General features: G+C 41.3%; 1 protein-coding gene across 2 annotated transcripts in view; it reads left to right on the top strand.

Moving 5' to 3' along the window:
* The window catches only part of ADAMTS19 (ADAM metallopeptidase with thrombospondin type 1 motif 19), a 126,349-nt gene that overhangs the window by 47,316 nt on the left and 58,395 nt on the right, over nt 1-20,638 (top strand). For both annotated transcript variants that reach the window (XM_083702219.1, XM_083702218.1), the window contains exon 8: nt 15,735-15,840. In XM_083702219.1, the coding sequence (XP_083558345.1) occupies nt 15,735-15,840 (106 nt within the window). The remainder of the gene's footprint in view (nt 1-15,734; nt 15,841-20,638) is intronic.

The raw sequence follows: 20,638 nt of genomic DNA, 5'->3' as shown, positions 1-20,638 counted from the left end.
GTCCATGGGTAGGCAAACTAAGGCCTGGGGGCCGGATCCGGCCCAATCGCCTTCTAAATCTGGTCCGTGGACGGTCCAGGAATCAGCGTGTTTTTACATGAGTAGAATGTGTGCTTTTATTTAAAATGCATCTCTGTGTTATTTGTGGGGCATAGGAATTCGTCCGTCCCCCTGCAAAAAAATATAGCCTGGCCCCCCCCCCCCCCAAGATCTGAGTGACAGTGGACCGGCCCCCTACTGAAAAAGTTTGCTGACCCCTGATCTTGTCTATACTGTGTATTTTTTTAAAGAATGAGCAATGCTCTCCATTGCATTGATATACCTTTAATAAAAACACAATCAGATATTTTCTAAGTATAAATGATGACTATGTCAACAGTGATATGAATGTTATTATTTTGAAAGCAAGAACTGCAAGAAGAAAGATTACCAAATGCTAATGTAAATTGTTAACATAAAGTATAGTGGGGCATAATCTTGTATTATAACAGCTGTAGCACCATTGGTTTAAGATTATGGTTACTTCAGATCAGTACCTGTGATTTTCCTTTTCTGAGAATGTGACAGATTAATAGTTAAAAGTGGAAGGTTGAATTTGGAATTTAAATAGATCACTTGTAAGGATTAGACAGAAGGCAAACAAGTACGAAGTAACAAATCTTCTCCCAGTGTATTTATAGGGCAACTGAGATAGGACATTCCAGGAATTTTTAACATGTTGTAAATTGCGGTGCTAGCCAAAGAAAGTTAAAAGAAAAATGTTGAAGTAATGTCAAGAGAACAATTAACGGCTGTTAAAAGTTTACAAAAATTGAAGCATGGTATGCAATCTTATCCATACCACAGGAAGGAGTAAGCATTAATATTAACCTGAATGTACTCAAATGTTTCACTAAGAAGTCTAAGTCTATTTGACGTCATAAGTAGTTTGCACATCTAAATTTAAGTTAGGAAAGGCTTATACATATTTGTTTCCAAGAAAATCTCATTGAGAGCTAGCCATGTGATTAACTTCTCACTGGAACCAATAATCTTTAAAAGTGCTTTAGTTTGCTTGGGTTATGTCTATATTGTGCTAACTTATTAGGCTGGTTGTTGTTGTTTAGTCGTTTAGTCGTGTCCGACTCTTCGTGACCCCATGGACTAGAGCACGCCAGGCACGCCTGTCTTCCACTGCCTCCCACAGTTTGGTCAGACTCATGTTTGTAGCTTCGAGAACACTGTCCAACCATCTCGTCCTCTGTCGTCCCCTTCTTCTTGTGCCCTCAATCTTTCCCAACATCAGGGTCTTTTCCAGGGAGTCTTCTCTTCTCATGAGGTAGCCAAGGTATTGGAGCCTCAGCTTCACGATCTGTCCTTCCAGTGAGCACTCAGGGCTAATTTCCTTAAGAATGGATGCGTTTGATCTTCTTGCACTCCATGGGACTCTCAAGAGTCTCCTCCAGCACCATAATTCAAAAGCATCAATTCTTCGGCGATCTGCCTTCTTTATGGTCCAGCTCTCACTTCCATACGTCACTACTGGGAAAACCATGGCTTTAACTATACGGACCTTTGTTGGCAAGGTGATGTCTCTGCTTTTTAAGATGCTGTCTAGGTTTGCCATCGCCTTTCTCCCAAGGAGCAGGCGTCTTTTAATTTCGTGGCTGCTGTCACCATCTGCAGTGATCATTGAGCCCAAGAAAGTAAAATCTCTCACTGCCTCCATTTCTTCCCCTTCTATTTGCCAGGAGGTGATGGACTCAGTGGTCATGATCTTCGTTTTTTTGATGTTGAGCTTCAGACCATATTTTGCGCTCTCCTCTTTCACCCTCATTAAAAGGTTCTTTAATTCCTCCTCACTTTCTGCCATCAAGGTTGTGTCATCTGCATATCTGAGGTTGTTGATATTTCTTCCAGCAATCTTAATTCCGGCTTGGGATTCATCCAGCCCAGCCTTTCTCATGATGAATTCTGCATATAAGTTAAATAAGCAGGGAGACAATATACAGCCTTGCCGTACTCCTTTCCCAATTTTGAACCAATCAGTTGTTCCATATCCAGTTCTAACTGTAGCTTCTTGTCCCACATAGAGATTTCTCAGGAGACAGATGAGGTGATCAGGCACTCCCATTTCTTTAAGAACTTGCCATAGTTTGCTGTGGTCGACACAGACAAAGGCTTTTGCATAGTCAATGAAGCAGAAGTAGATGTCTTTCTGGAACTCTCTAGCTTTCTCCATAATCCAGCGCATGTTTGCAATTTGGTCTCTGGTTCCTCTGCCTCTTCTAAATCCAGCTTGCACTTCTGGGAGTTCTCGGTCCACATACTGCTTGAGCCTTCCTTGTAGAATTTTAAGCATAACCTTGCTAGCGTGTGAAATGAGTGCAATTGTGCGGTAGTTGGAGCATTCTTTGGCACTGCCCTTCTTTGGGATTGGGATGTAGACTGATCTTCTCCAATCCTCTGGCCACTGCTGAGTTTTCCAAACTTGCTGGCATATTGAGTGTAGCACCTTAACAGCATCATCTTTTAAATTTTTAAGTAGTTCAGCTGGAATATCATCACTTCCACTGGCCTTGTTATTTGCAGTGCTTTCTAAGGCCCATTTGACTTCACTCTCCAGGATGTCTGGCTCAAGGTCAGCAACCACACTACCTGGGGTATACAAGACATCCGTTTCTTTCTGGTATACTTCCTTCTTGCCACCTCTTCTTGATGTCTTCTGCTTCTGCTAGGTCCTTACCACTTTTGTACTTTATTATGGTAATCTTTGTACGAAATGTCCCTTTCATATCTCCAATTTTCTTGAACAGATTCTCTGGTTCTTCCCATTCTGTTGTTTTCCTCTATTTCTTTGCATTGCTCGTTTAAGAAGGCCTTCTTGTCTCTGCTTGCTATTTTTTGGAAATCTGCATTCAATTTCTTGTATCTTTCACTATCTCCCTCGCATTTTGCTTGCCTTCTCTCCTCCGCTATTTGTAAGGCCTCGCTGGACAGCCACTTTGCTTTCTTGCATTTCCTTTTCATTCGGATGGTTTTCGTTGCTGCCTCCTGTATAATGTTGCGAGCCTCCATCCATAGTTCTTCAGGCACTCTGTCCACCAAATCTAAATCCTTAAACCTGTTCCTCACTTCCACTGTATATTCATAAGGGATTTGACTTAGACTGTATCTTACCGGCCCAGTGGTTTTTCCTACTTTCTTCAGTTTAAGCTTGAATTTTGCTATAAGAAGCTGATGATCTGAGCCACAGTCCGCCCCAGGTCTTGTTTTTGCTGACTGTATAGAGCTTCTCCATCTTTGGCTGCATAGAATATAATCAATCTGATTTCGATGCTGCCCATCTGGTGATGTCCATGTGTAGAGTCATCTCTTGTGTTGTTGGAAAAGAGTGTTTGTGATGACCAGTTTGTTCTCTTGGCAGAACTCTATTAGCCTTTGACCTGCTTCATTTTGAACTCCAAGGTCAAACTTGCCAGTTGTTCCTTTTATCTCTTGACTCCCTACTTTAGCATTCCAACCCCCTATAATGAGAAGAACATTCTTCTTTGGTGTCAATTGTAAGTCTTCATAGAATTGGTCAATTTCAGTTTCTTCAGCACCAGTGGTTGGTGCATAAACTTGGATTACTGTGATGTTAAAAGGTCTGCCTTGGATTCATATCGAGATCATTCTATCATTTTTGAGATTGCATCCCAGTACAGCTTTTGTTCTTTTGTTGACTATGAGGGCCACTCCATTTCTTTTACGGGATTCTTGCCCACAGTAGTAGATATGATGGTCATCCGAACTGAATTCGCCCATTCCCGTCCATTTTAGTTCACTGATGCCCAGGGTGTCGATATTTATTCTTGCCATCTCATTTTTGACCACATCCAACTTACCAAGGTTCATGGTTCTTACATTCCAGGTTCCTATGCAATATTTTTCTTTACAGCATTGGACTTTCCTTTCGCTTCCAGGCATATCCGCAACTGAGCGTCCTTTCGGCTTTGGCCCAGCCGCTTCTGGGTCTACTTGTACTTGTCCTCCGCTCTTCCTCAGTAGCCTGTTGGACGCCTTCCAACCTGAGGGGCTCATCTTCCACCGTCATAACTTTTATATGCCTGTTGTCTTTGTCCATGGAGTTTTCTTGGCAGGGATACTGGAGTGGCTTGCCGGTTCCTGCTCCAGGTGGATCACGTTTGGTCAAAACTCTCCACTATGACCTGTCCATCTTGGGTGGCCCTGCACGGCATAGCTCATAGCTTCTCAGAGTTATTCAAGCCCCTTCGCCACGGCAAGGCAGTGATCCATGAAGGGGATTAGGCTGGTAGACCAATATATATCCATTTGACTTTCCCTCAGACAGCTTATTATATAGGCAAGGTAAGTTTTCTCCAATTTAGGTACAATTGGAATGTATCTAAAATCTGGCCACATTGGCACATCATGGTATGCCATAAACCATAGTTTATGCGCATGAGCATATTGCATCTGGTCTGATTCTTCCCACTTCTCCCTGCTTGTACTAGAAGGAAGCAAACCATGGGCTTTGCATTATGTCAGTACAATGTATCATTTGTTTTGCTTCCAACAAACCATGATCTGTCGCCAAGACTTACTGATTTTAGTTTGTTGGAGCAAAACAAACCACAGTTCCTGGTTTGGATGCAGCAGATTGGAACCACACTATGAGGAAATAGCTCCCATGGCAATGTGTGTGTGTGCAAGGTAATGCTATTATCACCTAATATTATATGATAGTAGAAATGACATCATAGCAGAGCCTAGTCACAGAATAGAAGGAAGAGATATCGTAAGAGAAAATACTGTATTTTTCTATGTATAAGACAATGGTTTTTCCCCTTAATTTTTTGAGTAAAAAATGGGTGGGTGGTCGTCTTATACATCGTTTTCGGTGGGGCAATCAACAACTTTGAGTTGTTTACTCGTTTAATTGTGTCCGACTCTTTGTGACCCCATGGACCAGAGCACCCCAGGCACTCCTGTCTTCCACTGCCTTCCGCAGTTTGGTCAAACTCATGTTAGTAGCTTCGAGAACACTGTCCAAGCAGCTCGTCGTCTGTCGTCCCCTTCTCCTTGTGCCCTCAATCTTTTCCAACATCAGGGTCTTTTCCAGGGAGTCTTCTCTTCTCATGAGGTGGCCAAAGTACTGGAGCCTCAGCTTCAAGTCCTTCCAGTGAGCACTCAGGGCTGATTTCCTTAAGAATGGATAGGTTTGGTCTTCTTGCAGTCCATGGGACTCTCAAGAACTCTGGCAACCCAAACTTATTGATTTCTTAATTTTGGGTTAAAAGAAGTAGGGATCATTTTATACACGGGGGCGTCATATACATGGAAAAATACGGTAGCTCCTATTAATATATCATTGTTTATGGTAGTCAAAGGTGTTATGTAGGTGAATTAATATAAGCAGAAAAACATGAAGATCATTCATGCGAAATGACCTGCCCACTCAAAAGGTTGCTCTAAATTCATTCGCCAGTGAAGCTATTTTGATGAATGAATGACAAACATTTAATGCTGCATTCCTGCTCTATTTACTGAGCTCAACCTCAGTAAACAACAGGACTTACTGCCAAGCGGACAGGTTGCACTCTCAGTGAATTTCTTAGACTTGCCACTCATATGCTACCGTGTAGGACAGTTTATTTACTGTCTTGGCTTTGGGAATTATAAAATAAAATGTTTTGCGCTAACAAATTAAACATACTGGACTGGTGGTTAGACACATTTTTCCAGTGTTTTTATAGACTCAGATACATTGTTCCAATATGTGTAGTGAGGCGGGTAAAATAATTTCTTGTGTCTCACTCCATCTTTGAGATTTAGCCTGGCTTCATATATGTAAGATGAAAAAATGGAGGTATGCTCTTCAGACTCATGTATGAATTAAGAAGCAGCATGATATAAATTGTGAATTGTGGTATTTGTGACTGTCTCAGAGGGAAGACACAGAGGCTTGATTCTGGAGTTTATGTCCTAGTAAATTCCTGTCCTTCCCTTTTGTTTATTTATTTCTAAGATCTGACACCTCACTAGCTGAGCACAGGTATTCACAGTGAATACTGATAAGTAGCAGCTGCATTCTTAGCATGTTTTTTTTAAAGAGATATTTATTAAAGTTTTACAAAAGCATAGATACAAAAGCAAATAAAAAGAAAATACATGAAAAAAATGGAGATAAAAATGGAGATAAAAAATACAACATATAAAAGATGAAGAAAAAGTAAAAAAGTTAAAAATAAATCCGTTTTTCATAACTTTAAGCTCCTTTGCTTATTTCTTTGACCTCCTCACACCTTCCCTTTTTGTATTCCCATTTACATAATCAAATCAACAAATCCTTACCCTCTTTCATTTGCTTTAACTCTGTATCTTAACATTTGGTAACTCTATATTCATCCAATATCAATTCATTTTTGCATATTCTTGTTGATTTTGTTGCTAATACCACTTATTTTCAATCCAACATCACTTTAACATTCATTAATTTTACAGTGTTTCTGCAGGTAGTCTTTAAATTTCTTCCAATCTTCTTCCACCAACTCTTCTCCCAGGTCTCGGATTCTGCCAGTCATTTCCGCGAATTCCATATAGTCCATCACCTTCATCTGCCACTCTTCCAGGGTGGGTAGATCTTGTGTCTTCCAATACTTTGCAATAAGTATTCTTGCTGCTGTCATTCTTAGCATGTTTTAATTTCTCTTCATAGTGGCTACTCTAGATGCTAAGCTAAACTCTCGCTTGATATATGAGTGATGATAAATACCATTATTTAGCGTCTCCACCCCCATCGTTCTACCCGGACACTGAGGTCCAGCTCCAAGGGCCTTCTGGCAGTTCCCTCACTGCGAGAAGCCAAGTTACAGGGAACCAGGCAGCGGGCCTTCTTGGTAGTGGCACCCGCCCTGTGGAATGCCCTCCCACCAGATGTCAAAGAGAACAACAACTACCAGACTTTTAGAAGACATCCGAAGGCAGTCCTGTTTTGGGAAGCTTTTCATGTTTGATGCATTACAGTATTTTAATATTTTGTTGGAAGCCACCCAGAGTGGCTGTATAAATAAATAATAATACTTAACCAGGATGCAATGGCTGTAGCCATTCTATATTGCAAAACTCCCTTGTGCTGAGAAGAGTGCACGCTTTTCAAAATCAGTTCCAATAAAACAAATACGTCTGTGTATTCAGAATAGTTTGTCCTTACTCAGTAAAGGAGTTTTTGGCTTTTGTTATAGCTGCATCAAAGTCCATGTCATCATGGATGACATTGATAATGTGCATGTGATAATGTGCATGTGATGTGTTCTTTGACTCAGCCCGTCCCCTGGAAAAACTGTAGTCAAAGGAATTATATTTTCGGTAGTGGGAAAGCTGCAAAGAACAAACTGAGAGAACACAGAGCAATACTGGCACGTAAGCCAGTTCTAAAGCATGCTCTTAGAAGAGCAAATCAGTGTTCACAAAACAGTTGTGAGCTCTTTCCATCTGGAGCCTTTAAGCACCACAAATGACCGTCGTTTGTGCTCCTCTCCTTTTTAAGTGAAATGGCCAAATTCCCTTTACTATTGCTCCAAAAATCTAACCGAGCGTGTGAGAGAATATGAATACATATTCCTGGATCTTATTAGAAGGATAGGCAATGGAAAAGGGCACAGACTGTCACTCTCAAAGACAAAACTGGCTATTATCTCCAGTTGCCATGTGTCATCGTAAGATAAATATCAAGAGATGTCTTCTGCTTCCGCTCTTCAGGTGAGAGACTGATCCACTTTCCATCTGCAGAAAAGCACTTAAGAGACAGTGTGTCTTCTTTAGTTTGGCAAATTGCATACAATTTGAAAAATATTGTGATGTCTTGAGTATGCCAGAAACGCACAAAGAGTGCTTCTTTTATGTGTGTGGCCAGAAAACTGTGGAAGAATGAACACCTCTCCTTTTCATCTGTTGTTTTAAAAAGCTGTTCAGGATTGTTCTGTGCTGCAGTTTCAGCCACTAACTGGGAAGGGCCATAGTTAATTGAAAGAACAGCTGCTTTGCATGCAGAACGTCTCAAGATCAATACATGGCATTTTTAGGTAGGGCTGTGAGACACTCCTTGTCTGAAACCCTGGAGAGTTTCTGACAGTCAGTGTTGATAATATTGAGCTAGATGGAGTGTTTGTTGGTCTGACTCAGCATAAGGGAGGTTCCTGTGGAAGACTAGACAGGAAGACGTGTTTAGGCCCAGGCTAATTCCTAAAGGTGCTCTTCAGGGCTGGTCGTCAAGTGACAGAAGAATCCTGGGAATGCAGGTTACAAATGAAGGTGTTGCGTGTCACCATATCCAAGCTTCCAATAAGCTGAAATTAGGTATTTTTGTGTGAAAACAAGCACACTTTAGATGAGGTCCAGCTCCAAGGACCTTCTCTGCCAAAAGTAAATCAGGCAGAGGGCCTTCTCGATAGTGGTGCCCACCCTGTGGAACGCCCTCCCATCAGATGTCAAGGAGATAAAGAACTACACTATGAGGGGAGCCATGTATCGGGAAGTTTTGTATGTTTGGTGTTTCCATTATGCTTTCATATTTGTTGCAAACTGCCTAGAGTGGCTGGGGTGGGGTATAAATAATAATAAAATTATCATTATCATTATCATTATCATTATCATTATCATTATTATTAACTGTGGCCCATATGTTTCGGAGACACTAAATGAAGAATGTTCCCTGGCGTTTTCAATTCACATTGGTTTTATTCACACCATTAAACAAAAAATAAGAAGCTGCCATAGATATTTAGACTGGGGCTGCCATCTAGAAGTTGCTAGAGTGAAAACCCAGTCAGCATAACCAATCATCAGGGATTATGGGTGTTATAGTCCAGCAATATCTGGAAGGTATTTAGATACAAGTTGTTTTTTATTAGCCACATATATTATATTAGGATAGAATAGCATTTTCAGTGGTGACACTTTGTGCAACTCTTTCCCAAATGTAGTTAGATTGGTCTCTTCTCTAATGTCTTTTAGATAGACAGTTGAGGCATTTTTACCCTGCTAAACTTTTAAGTGTGTTTTTTATCTTGCTAGCGATTGTATCTTTGTTCTCTGATTTTTGCCTGGAGGACTGTGTTTTAGGGGCAGAAGATGGTGCCTCTACATACATATATAACTTTGCCAGTGTAGTTTAATTCTCTCTCTTATTCCAGCGCTTGGCTGTTCTTCCTTGAGATTATTCTACATTAAATTGTTGCTATTTTTATTTATTTATAGGGATCTATATACTGCTTGATATTTCAAAGCTCTCTTATCTCCTCGTTGTTGCATGTATGGTCACTGATACATCTTTTAAGTGACAAATGAGTCGTCAGTGGTCCTGCGCAGCAGTCTTGTACAGAGCACTTTCAAAAGTACCACATATTATTTACACTTTTAAGCAACAACAGCGCAGAAAGCTTTTTATCTCTCCCTCCTTTCCTCTTTCAGTAATGGGAAACACTTGATGTGCTGAAAGAAAATGAATATTAGTTTCTTAGAAATAGCAAGTCAAAGTTAATTTCCCCCAAGTCGTGCTCCAAAGCACGCGTGTCTGAAAAACACTTGTATATAGTCAAAGAAAACAGAAACACATGAACATAATATAGATCATATTTGCTATTTCAGTGGCTTAACTTACTGCAAACAACTGAAGCCTTATGTTGTGCTCAACATAATAAAATTCACATTCAAAGACATTGTAAGAACGCAAAACACACAAAAGATTATTTTTCTTGCAAAATAAATGTGATAAATTCTAGTAACCTTTGTAAGTACTGCTTTTCAGTATCGATGCATGTAATTTTAAGGAGTGTGGATTTTACTTTAAACATATCATATAATAGCTTTATATAGCTCAGTGGGAGGACTATGTACAGCACCTCAAGCTCCTTGGAGGAATATATAAAATAAATCGAGTTTTTTTGGATGAATAAAAATGCTTTCAGACTTCGTGAAATCAACCCTTCTCTCAGTATGGATGTCATTAGCCACAATTTAATGCCATCTAAACATTTTGCCTATCAAATGACTGATTGGTTAGTCCTGAAGAACTTCCTGCAATAGCATAGCAGCATGTGTTTTGGCATAAAAGTCTCACCTCCACACAGTTGTGGGCCCAGGCTCAGTGCCCAAGGCCACCAGGGCTGGGGCACGTGAAGCAGTAACAATGATACGACAGCATATTGCGATCAAAATGGCCACAACTTTATTGATTACAGATGTAAGCAGGCTTTTTTGGTGTAGGTACTGGGCGGGTGGTGCTGTGGGCTAAACCACAGAGCCTCTTGGGCTTGCCGATCAGAAGATCGGCGGTTCAAATCACCGTGACGAGGTGAGCTCCTGTTGCTCTGTCCCAGCTCCTGCCAACCTAGCAGTTTGAAAGCACATCAAAGTGCAAGTAGATAAATAAGTACCACTCTGGCAGGAAGGTAAACGGCGTTTCCGTGCACTGCTCTGGTTCGTCAGAAGCGGCTTAGTCATGCTGGCCACATGACCTGGAAGCTGTACGCCGGCTCCCTCGGCCAATAAAGCAAGATTAGCACCACAACCCCAGAGTCGTCCGCAACTGGACTTAACAGTCAGGGGTCCCTTTACCTTTACCTTTACCTTTACTGGGCTTTTGTATCCTGCACCAGCCAGGGTCAATCCTGGGTTAAGGATCTTCCCACGAAACATATCAAAAAGAGGAATCCGTCCAGGATGTCTGGCGATTCAGACAGAAACCTTCCTCCCCACATTTGTTTTAGGCCAGGCATGGCCTCCAGCTGTTTTGGGACTACAATTCCCATCACCCCTGACCACTGGTCCTGTTAGCTAGGGATGATGGGAGTTGTAGTCCCCAAACAGCTGGAGGGCCAATTTTGGCCATGCCTGTTTTAGACTAAGGAACAAACCCAATGCCTTTTTTCCACCAGCAAGTTGTGACAGTTGCTATGAGGTAGGCAAAAAACAAACAAACCCCAGACTGGCCCAATTTGTCTGCAGGCAAGTTCTTCCCTGCCCCCTATTATTATTATTATTATTATTATTATTATTATTATTATTATATTGATTGATTGAATTTATATACAACTGATTAATTCCACAGCAAGGTCATGCACATGCACTTAAGTTTGAAGGTTTTTAGTAGATTTTGTCAGGAATGTGAAGCAATTTTTCACTTTAAAAAACCCCCAAAACTAAACATAACGTAGTATAAATGTAAGCACTGACAAAAAATAATAATTAGAGCATATACGCGAGGTAGTTCTCGGCCATTGTAATATCAGGCTATAATACACGGCCTGATGACAACTTTTGATTATGAAAGTACTTTACAAACCTAAGTCATGGGCTTGTACATGATTCTGCATTTATTCTTGTGATTAGATCCAATTCTCAGGTTTTGTTGCTTATTGGTAAATTTTTTCTTCATGCATTAAAGTTGCAAACTTATGCATTCTGATTGCTTTGGGAGTTACTGTGGTATCTTGGCTCTCAAATGCCTTAGTACTCAAGAAACTTGGAACCCAAATACTGCAAACCCAGAAGTAAGTTTTCCGGTTTGTGAACTTTTCTCGGAAGTCGAACGTGCTCCGTTTTGAGTGCCACACTTCTGTTTTGAGTGCCACACTTCTGTTCTGAGTGTTACACTGAGGTCTGTGTGTTTTTGCTATTTATTTTGTGTTTTTGTTTTTGCGACTGTGTGGAACCCAGTTCAGCTATTGATTGATTGATTGTGTGACTGCAGTACATATTTTTTTTGCTTTCATTTTAAGGATCAGTGGTCTCATTAGATAGTAAAATTCATGTTAATTTGCTGTTTTAGGGGTTGTTTTTAAAAGTCTGGAACAGATTAATCCATTTTGCATTACTTTCTATGGGAAAGTGTGCCTTGGTTTGGGAATGCTTGGGTTTTGGAACAGACTTCCGGAATGGATTAAGTTTGAGAACCAAGGTACCACTGTACTTCTGTGTAAACTTGAATAAGATCCAGTTCATATCTTTAGCCGGCGGCTTAACCATTACAGAAGATCAGTTGTTCAGTTCCGCACTCCCATCATGGATTTAACCTTGAAACCATTCCAGCTGTGCTAATAAGCCACAGGAAGAAGTAGAGGACACACACACACAAACATCTTTCTCTTACCTAATGTTGGAATTGACTAAGCAGGAGCAGCTGCTCAGCTGAAGCCAGTTTCTCTTTCTTAACACATGAAATTAATAACAAAGGACAAGACTTGAAACTAGTTCACAGCTGGTCGTTGACTGATTTACATTCAGTAGCTACTGTTTGATGTGGCTTTCAAGCACAAGGTCAGCAATGTTTAATAAGAAATGAAATAATGAACACTGGTTTTATATGTTTTGCTTGCAACATGCTTCCAGGTAAGTCATATCTTCCAAAACAGTGAGTCAGGAAATTTTAAATATGAGAAACATCCCGCAGATTTTATCTTAACTTGAAATGTTTGGCGTCCAGGAATAAGTAGTGAACTTATGTAGTGGCAGAATGAAGAGTTTCTGGTCTACAGAAATATAAAGGTGAGTTCACTTGGTCAAAAATGGGAAGAAAAAAACGGACACAAAAATATTCTAAACTAATGAAAAATATGGCTCAGACAGAAAATAAAATATGAGGATTTGCAGTCTCACTTTCCAAAGTGAATTAAACTTTATGTTATAGTGAAGGAACTGACTGCAAAAGTGCCCTTTGTCATGCTATGAGCTATCTTGCTGCTAAGAGAATATGGAAACCACAACAGATCCTCAAAATATTGTGTATTGGATGGCTGTGCCTTAAGTATAGATTTTTTGTAATGGTGTGTGTTTAGCTGATCATTTATATGTTTGTACATTATCAATTTTTAGATTTTTAAAAGAGTGTTTTGTGCAATAGGAATTTCTAAAACATGTTCTGAGTGTCTTGTTAGCCACCTCTGGCATTTCATAAGAAAAGGTGGGGTGTAAAGTGGTTTGAATCAGCAGGTAATCTTCAGCCGTCCAGATGTTGTTGAGTTGCAGTCCCAGGTCCCCTAACACTCTTGAACAAACAAACAGCCTTACATCTCAGACGGGAATAGTGTTGAGATATATATCTCATTAGTGTACCCTAAGCCCAAAGGGAAACTTTCAAAGTAAAATTGATTTTTCCTCTGTATTGCTAGGAACTTTTTCAAAAAAATGTTTTCACTGAGAGCACTGCTTAGCAAGTTTCCTATTATAATGCCTCCTCCAATATGCCTCTACAGGGTGTTGCTGTGGTCTAAACCAGAGAGCCTAGGGCTTGCCGGTCAGAGGGTCAGCAGTTTGAATCCCTGTGACGGTGTGAGCTCCCTTTGCTCAGTCCCAGCTCCTGCCCACCTAGCAGTTCAAAAGCACGTCAAAGTGCAAGTAGATAAATAGGTACCGCTCTGGCGGGAAGGTAAATGGCGTTTCTGTGAGCTGCTCTGGTTCACCAGAAGTAGCTTAGTCATGCTGGCCACATGACCCGGAAGCTGTCTGCGGACAAACGCTGGCTCCCTCGGCCTATAGAGTGAGATGAACACGCAACCCCAGAGTTGTCCACTACTGGACCTAATGGTCAGGGGTACCTTTATCATTAGATAAATAGGTACCACTCCGGCAGGAAGGTAAACGGCGTTTCCATGCGCTGGTCTGGTTTCGGTGTTCCGTTGTGCCAGAAGCGGCTTAGTCATACTGGCCACATGACCCGGAAAAACTGTCTGCGGACAAATGCCGGCTCCCTTGGCCTGTAAAGTGAGAAGAGCATGCAACCCCAGAGTCATCTGCAACTGGACCTAACAGTCAGGGGTACCTTTACCTTAAGCCTCTACAAGAAGACCCGATCATTGTTAAATGCTCCGAAATAAAAATCACAAACGTAAATAAGTGTATATGTGGGGTTTTTTTTGGAGTATATCAGCTCAGTATATCATCTAACCATACTCCGGGTTACTGTGCTTGAGACAAAACAATGGAGGCATTGTAGCAGAGGTTCCTCTGTGCACTGACAGACATACTAAAACATTTGGACCATGTTAAGAATTGTTTTTCCTGCTCATTTTTAAATGAGGTGCTAACTTGGGAGACCTTTGCCCCTCTTTCTCCAGCTTGCTACTCAGTGTTGTTGTGATACACATGATGTAAAAAAACCCTAAAAACGCTGAGCACCGCCAAGGAATCCTCCTTTCTCCCAAACGTTTAATACCGCTAATAATTTTGTTGCAACCAGAATGTGGCCGGCTTGTGTAGCAGATTGCTTTTTCAGAAAAAAAAAACCTTCAGCTCAGTTCAGCTGAAACAGTTTAGAAACATGAGCAATTTGTTTCTTACCTCATGGAAGCATTAGAGATGTATGTGTGTGTCTTGCAACCTCTGCTGCTTTGCATTCCTTCCCCCTACTTTTTGCCTAATTTAGCTTCGCAGTGGATGACAGAACGTTATACTGAGGAGATACTGGTTCATTCAGCTGTGAAGCTGAGTCACCTTTCACCGGTCACTAATCTCACTGTAACTTACCTATCAGGGTTGCTATAAAGCAGGCATGGCCAAACTCAGCCCTCCAGGTGTTTTGGGACTACAATTCCCATCATCCCTTACCACTGGTCCTGTTAGCTAGGGATGATGGGAGTTGTAGGCCAACAACATCTGGAGGGCCAAGTTTGGCCATGCCGGCTATAAAGGGTTGCTTCTTTGTATGCTTCCTCAAGAGGTCCGGAGGGTGGCAACACGAGAACGGGGCCTTCTCTGCAGTGGCTCCCCATCGATGGAACACTTTCCCCAGGGAGGTTTGACTGGCACCTTCATTATACACCTTTAGGCACCAGGCAAAAATGTTCCTTTTTAACCAGGCCTTTGGTTGATTTGATTGACATCCTATGCCCTTTTAAAATGTGGTAGGGGTTATTGGGTGGCTGTTATTTTGATTCTATATTTTGTGGTTTTATATTTTATATTTTGATTTTGTTCTGAGACCTCTGGGTATATAAATAAAATAATATAAAATATAACATAATAAAGATTGGGTGGTCATAGGCAAAACTATAGAGTGGTACCTCAGGTTACATATGCTTCACGTTACATACGCTTCAGGTTACACACTCCGCTAACCCAGAAATAGTGCTTCAGGTTAAGAACTTTGCTTCAGGATGAGAACAGAAATCGGGCTCCGGCGGCGCAGCAGCAACAGGAGGCCCCATTAGCTAAAGTGGTGCTTCAGGTTAAGAACAGTTTCAGGTTAAGTACGGACCTCCGGAACGAATTAAGTACTTAACCTGAGGTACCACTGTACTGTACAGGCTTTTTTGAGCTCCTTAGGGGAAGACCTCTGTGGTGGCTTCTGGTTATGAAATGATATCCCCATAGAGGATAATAATAATAATAATAATAATAATAATAATAATAATAATAATAATAATAATAAATTCTACCATTCCCATCTGGGTGGCTTTCAACAAAACATTTAAAACAGAATAGAACTCCAAACATTAAAAACTTCCCTACTTTATGTCATCTGGGTACTTTTGAGTGGGAAAAATCAGATCCTTCTTCAATACATCAGGTCATTCATTACACACATTACAGCTGTCCTTTTGTAGCATGTTGCCTTTTGTAAAAGTCATGTTGACAGCAAGTTTGCAACATACAGGAAAACAATATTATTCTTATATAACATGTGTGCACCAAAACACTGCTTGTGAATAAAAATAAGAAGTGTAGTAATAACCTGTGATCTTTGTGTTTTCTAGGTATAGCGTATCTGAATGGGATGTGCAGCGAAAAGCGGAAATGTATTATTGCAGAGGATAATGGCTTGAATCTCGCATTTACTATTGCCCACGAGATGGGTCACAAGTAAGTAGATAAAACATGATTATTCAACTTTATGTTGGCATTCCAAGTTAAACACTGCTAGTCCGAAAAAGGAGATTTGGTATTCATGTATACATTTAAATAAATAAACCCTTCTTCCCTATATTTGATTTTGTTCTGTGAACTGCCCTGAAACCTCCAGGTATAGGGCAGTATATAAATAATAATAATAATAATAATAATAATAATAATAATAATAATACCATGGCTGATTTTCTTTTGATATATTTTTTAAAAAAAATCTAATTATCATAGAATTGTAGAGTTGGAAGAGACCTCTAGGGTCATCTAGCCCAACCTTCTGCAATGCAGGAACCTTAACTAGATCATAGATGACGGATGGTCACCCAACGTCTGCTTAATAACCTTGAAAGAAGGAGAATCCACTACATGTGAAAGTACTTGGCTGGTGTTGGATATATTCAATAAACAGTTTTGAGATGATTTGGGATGAACAACTAGAATTAAACTAATAAATAAATGGAAGGCAAATGAAATTTCAGTTACAGATAGGTAGCCGTGTTGGTCTGCCATAGTCAAAACAAAAAAAATTCCTTCCAGTAGCACCTTAAAGACCAACTAAGTTAGTTCTTGGTATGAGCTGAAGAATCTGAAGTATCTGAAGAAGTGTGCATGCACACGAAAGCTCATACCAAGAACTAATTTAGTTGGTCTTTAAGGTGCTACTGGAAGGAATTTTTTTTGTTTTGAAATTTCAGTTGACATCTGATTTGGGAATGTTTGAAGTATTTAGCTGCTGGTTAGAAGAGCAAAAAGAGCAATAAATTTAATTGTAAAGCAGAATTTCTGGAACCAGAAGCTACACTTATGTGTTTTCTAGGCATACGTGAAATTTCCAAACCCACATGCACCAAGTTTAGGGGAACAAAAGGGGATACTCACATTGGTTCATCTAGTGCAGGCATGGCCAAACTTGTGTTTTGAGACTACAGTTCCCATCATCCCTGATCATCATCCTGTTAGATAGGGATAACGGAAGTTGCAGTCCCAAAACAGCTGGAGGGCCAAGTTTGGTCATGCCTGATCTAGTGGATCAGGAAAGGTGCTTAACCCCCTAGCCAAAGATTTTCATCTACAAATGCCTCCTTAGCATCCTCCATCCAACTCCTGTTCTTGTTGTCAAATAATCTTTTAAGGCATTGGTTTTAAATTACATTCTGTAGAACCTTGCGATAGTACAACAGGCTTTTGAAGAAGATTGCTCTGGTGAAAACCACATCGGCTTCTCTTGGTTATGGACCAAAACACAGAGAAAGGTTGCCTTGCAGGAAGTTATCTTGGTCCTGTCCTGGCTGGAAGGGACAGAAAGTACAAGATGTCTCTGTGTTATGTGTGTGTGTGTGTGTGTGAATGTGTGTGTGTGTGTGTGTGTGTGAGAGAGAGAGAGAGAGAGAGAGAGAGAGAGAGAGAGAGAATGTGGGGCTGTTGATGAAGGCTTAGCAAAGGGTTTGTCTAATCCTGACTGTTTCTTTTGTCTGAGATTCTACATGTGTGCATGCGGCAGCCAACATCCACCGTTTGCTCTGTGGATAGTTGCAGCTGATGACACTTGTATCTGTGTTCTCTAGTCAGCAAGCATGCAGTTGTGTGGTATTGGCTATGGCACCCCAACATCTTCATAGGCATTAATGGGGAGATTTCTCCACCCCTACTAGACAGGGTGTCAAATTTGGCCTGTGAAACCTTTTGTTTCAGAAAAATGCCAATCGGCCGATGTCACTTTGACGATTCTACACTGTCTGCCCATATCCCTGCTTGTGATCGGCATCCTGGAAACACAAAGCATGCCAATGGCATTCCTTTCAGTCGATCATTGTTGTGTGTCAAAGCCCCCAAGCCACCCCTAGAAGAATAAAGACACAAGGACACAGAATTTTAGGTTAATGTTAATGGGCAAATTTAGGCCACAACTTTATTGCTTACAGAATGTGAGCGGTATTGGCTTAGGCATTGGCGCCAACAGACTATACCTGACTTCCTGCCCGCCTTGCAGGAAGTCTGGTAAGGGTAAACCACCAGTAGGGGGAGCCCTGCCATTGTGGATCGACTCGAGCATCCCCTGGGTTTCCGATGGGGTCGTGGCATTGCCCTAGCCCATGGGTAGGCAAACTAAGGCCTGGGGGCCTGATCCGGTCCAATCACCTTCTAAATCTGGCCCGCGGACGGTCCGGGAATCAGCGTGTTTTTACATGAGTAGAATGTGTGCTTTTATTTAAAATGCATCTCTGGATTATTTGTGGGGCATAGGAATTCATTCATATTCACTCCCCCCAATATAGTCCGGCCCCCACAAGGTCTGAGGGGCAATGGACCGGCCCCCTGCTGAAAAAGTTTGCTGACCCTAGCCCCTCCGCAGGCTTCGGATGAGATCCACACACCCAGATTCCTTTAATGGAATACCCTTGAGCATGGAGGGGTATGATGGCCTCCCCTCCCCTCCCCCCCACAACGCTATTCCAATGCCTAACCGCCAAACCTTACAAAGTTGTGACAATTGCTACGAGGCAGGTGAAAACATCCCCAGCAAACACACACCACATTCTTTCTTTCAGATACTGCTGTGCGCTCTGCCTTTCCACTGTCCCCAGAAGTCTTGTTATTATACTAACTTTGGGGCGGGCAGCGGATCGCATTAGCTTTACAGCCGTTATTGCCCAAGCATTTTGAGAGCAGCGAGTGTTACAGAACCGAAAGCGGAGCACCAGCAAATAAAACAGAGCAATAAGGCGACAGGCCAGCCAAACCACAATTCACCCAACAACACTAAAAGTGTACATTGGATATGGATAAGCGGTAACGCTCCAGATTTATAGATTTATTTTTATTCACAGATATCCTGCGCAAGTGAACACCAACTTTCCTCAAGCTTAGGAAAGATATTTGAGATGAAAATTTAGTATCCAAGAGAGAATTAGAAGAGAAGTAGGGCAAAGATGGAAAAGAGATTAATAAGAGGAATATTCTTGCTATTGCAATTCAGCTTTAAAACCTGATAAGAGATTTCCCCCTAATACGTTTGCTTATTCATACACTGTCCTTCATCTGAGGATCACAGGTCCCAAGGGCAAAGCTCCTCTCTGCTGGAGAGCCTGCTTCCGCTGCCAACTGATTGCAGGATTGCACCCCAAAGCAGTGAATTGTTTATTTAAAGACCTGAATTGCTGCAGTGGCAAAGAACAGAAAAGCATTCACAAGTTGGATGTTCTTACAGATACAGTGTACCTCGGGATGCGAATGGGATCCGTTCCGGAGCCCCATTCACATCCTGAATGAAACGTAAGAAGCGTCGGCACGTGTGCAGGCCGCATTTTGCCGCTTCTGTGCATGCGCGTGACGTCATTTTGAGTGTCTGTGCATGCGCGAGCGGCGAAACCCGGAAGTAACGCACTCCGTTACTTCCGGGTTGCCATGGAGGGCAACCCAAAAGCGCTCAACCTGAAGCACATCCAACCCAAGGTATGACTGTACCTTCTTTTTAGGCCATCACTCGTAGCTGAGTAAGATTGTCTTCCATGAATATTGTCTTAACGGTGTGTCCATAAGTGACTGCAGAGGCCAATTCTGGATACTCATGCCATCGGAATAGAGCCTTACTGCGAAAATTGTGCATTGATCAGTGTACACTGATCTCCACACACAGAATAAATTCATGCACAAGAATCTCCCAAAAACCCATACAGAATTGACAGATACCTGGAGTGCAACTCTGTGCATAACACTCCCACTGTGTTCATGTGAGATACAGATTGCTCCCTTGAATGTGGCATCCTCAATGACAACAACATTTATGCGCTACATCCTGCTTAGCCAGGAATGGAACAATAAGAGCCCTCAGTTATACTGTTAGTTAGCTGTTTGGGATCAGATGGAAATTCCAAACTGGTTTTTAAAGTCATCCTTACAGAGAGTGCGTTGCAATAGTCAATCCATGAGATTACTGAGGCATAAATATTGGCCTAGGTGTAAATAAACAAAACACACCAAGGTGTAAATGGGAGAAAAATGTACCCTTAGCTATTGCAATCGCAACCTAGCCATTCAGGAACATTACTAGATCCCAACAGCACACTCACCTGGTACACCCGATTCTACAGGGTATCATAACACCATATAGAATCAAGTGTTCTGAAATTAGAAAACAGAATGAAAGTACCGTATTTTTTGCTCTACTTTTTCCCTCCTAAAAAGTAAGGAGAAATGTGTGTGCGTCTTATGGAGCGAATGCAGGCTGCGCAGCTATCATAGAAGCCAGAACAGCAAGAGGGATTGCTGCTTTCACTGCGTAGCGATCCCTCTTGTTGTTCTGGCTTCTGAGATTCAGAATATTTTTTTTCTTGTTTTCCTCCTCCAAAAACTAGGTGCATCTTGTGGTCTGGTGCGTTCTATAGAGTAACAAATACAGTACATTGTAAATACATATAACACAGACAATTACCTTTTGGATTATGTAAGTGGGGGCCGCAAGCTCCTTACTTGTACAGTTTCTCCATAAATTTTTAGTGAGTCATATAGGCCTCTCCAGTCAGCCACAAATATTCACACATTAGATTCTGACAAATGACACAATGACATACAAGACGACTGGGATTCACTAGTATTTTCCACTTTCAATGACCTTTTGAACAGATGTTTTTAACTTTGGGGTAGTTTAAGTCTTCTCCGTTAAACAACTAAGTTGTTGCTTATAATAAGATTCTGGCTCTTCATTCTGCTTTCCTTTCTGTTCAGTTTAATTGGTACTTTTTGCAAGTAATATTAT

This window comes from Podarcis gaigeae (genome assembly GCF_964106915.1).
Source record: "Podarcis gaigeae genome assembly, chromosome: 11".
Classification (NCBI taxonomy): domain Eukaryota; kingdom Metazoa; phylum Chordata; class Lepidosauria; order Squamata; family Lacertidae; genus Podarcis; species Podarcis gaigeae.
Note: the sequence above shows the minus strand (reverse complement) of the source record. Positions and strands in the feature narration are given on the sequence as shown.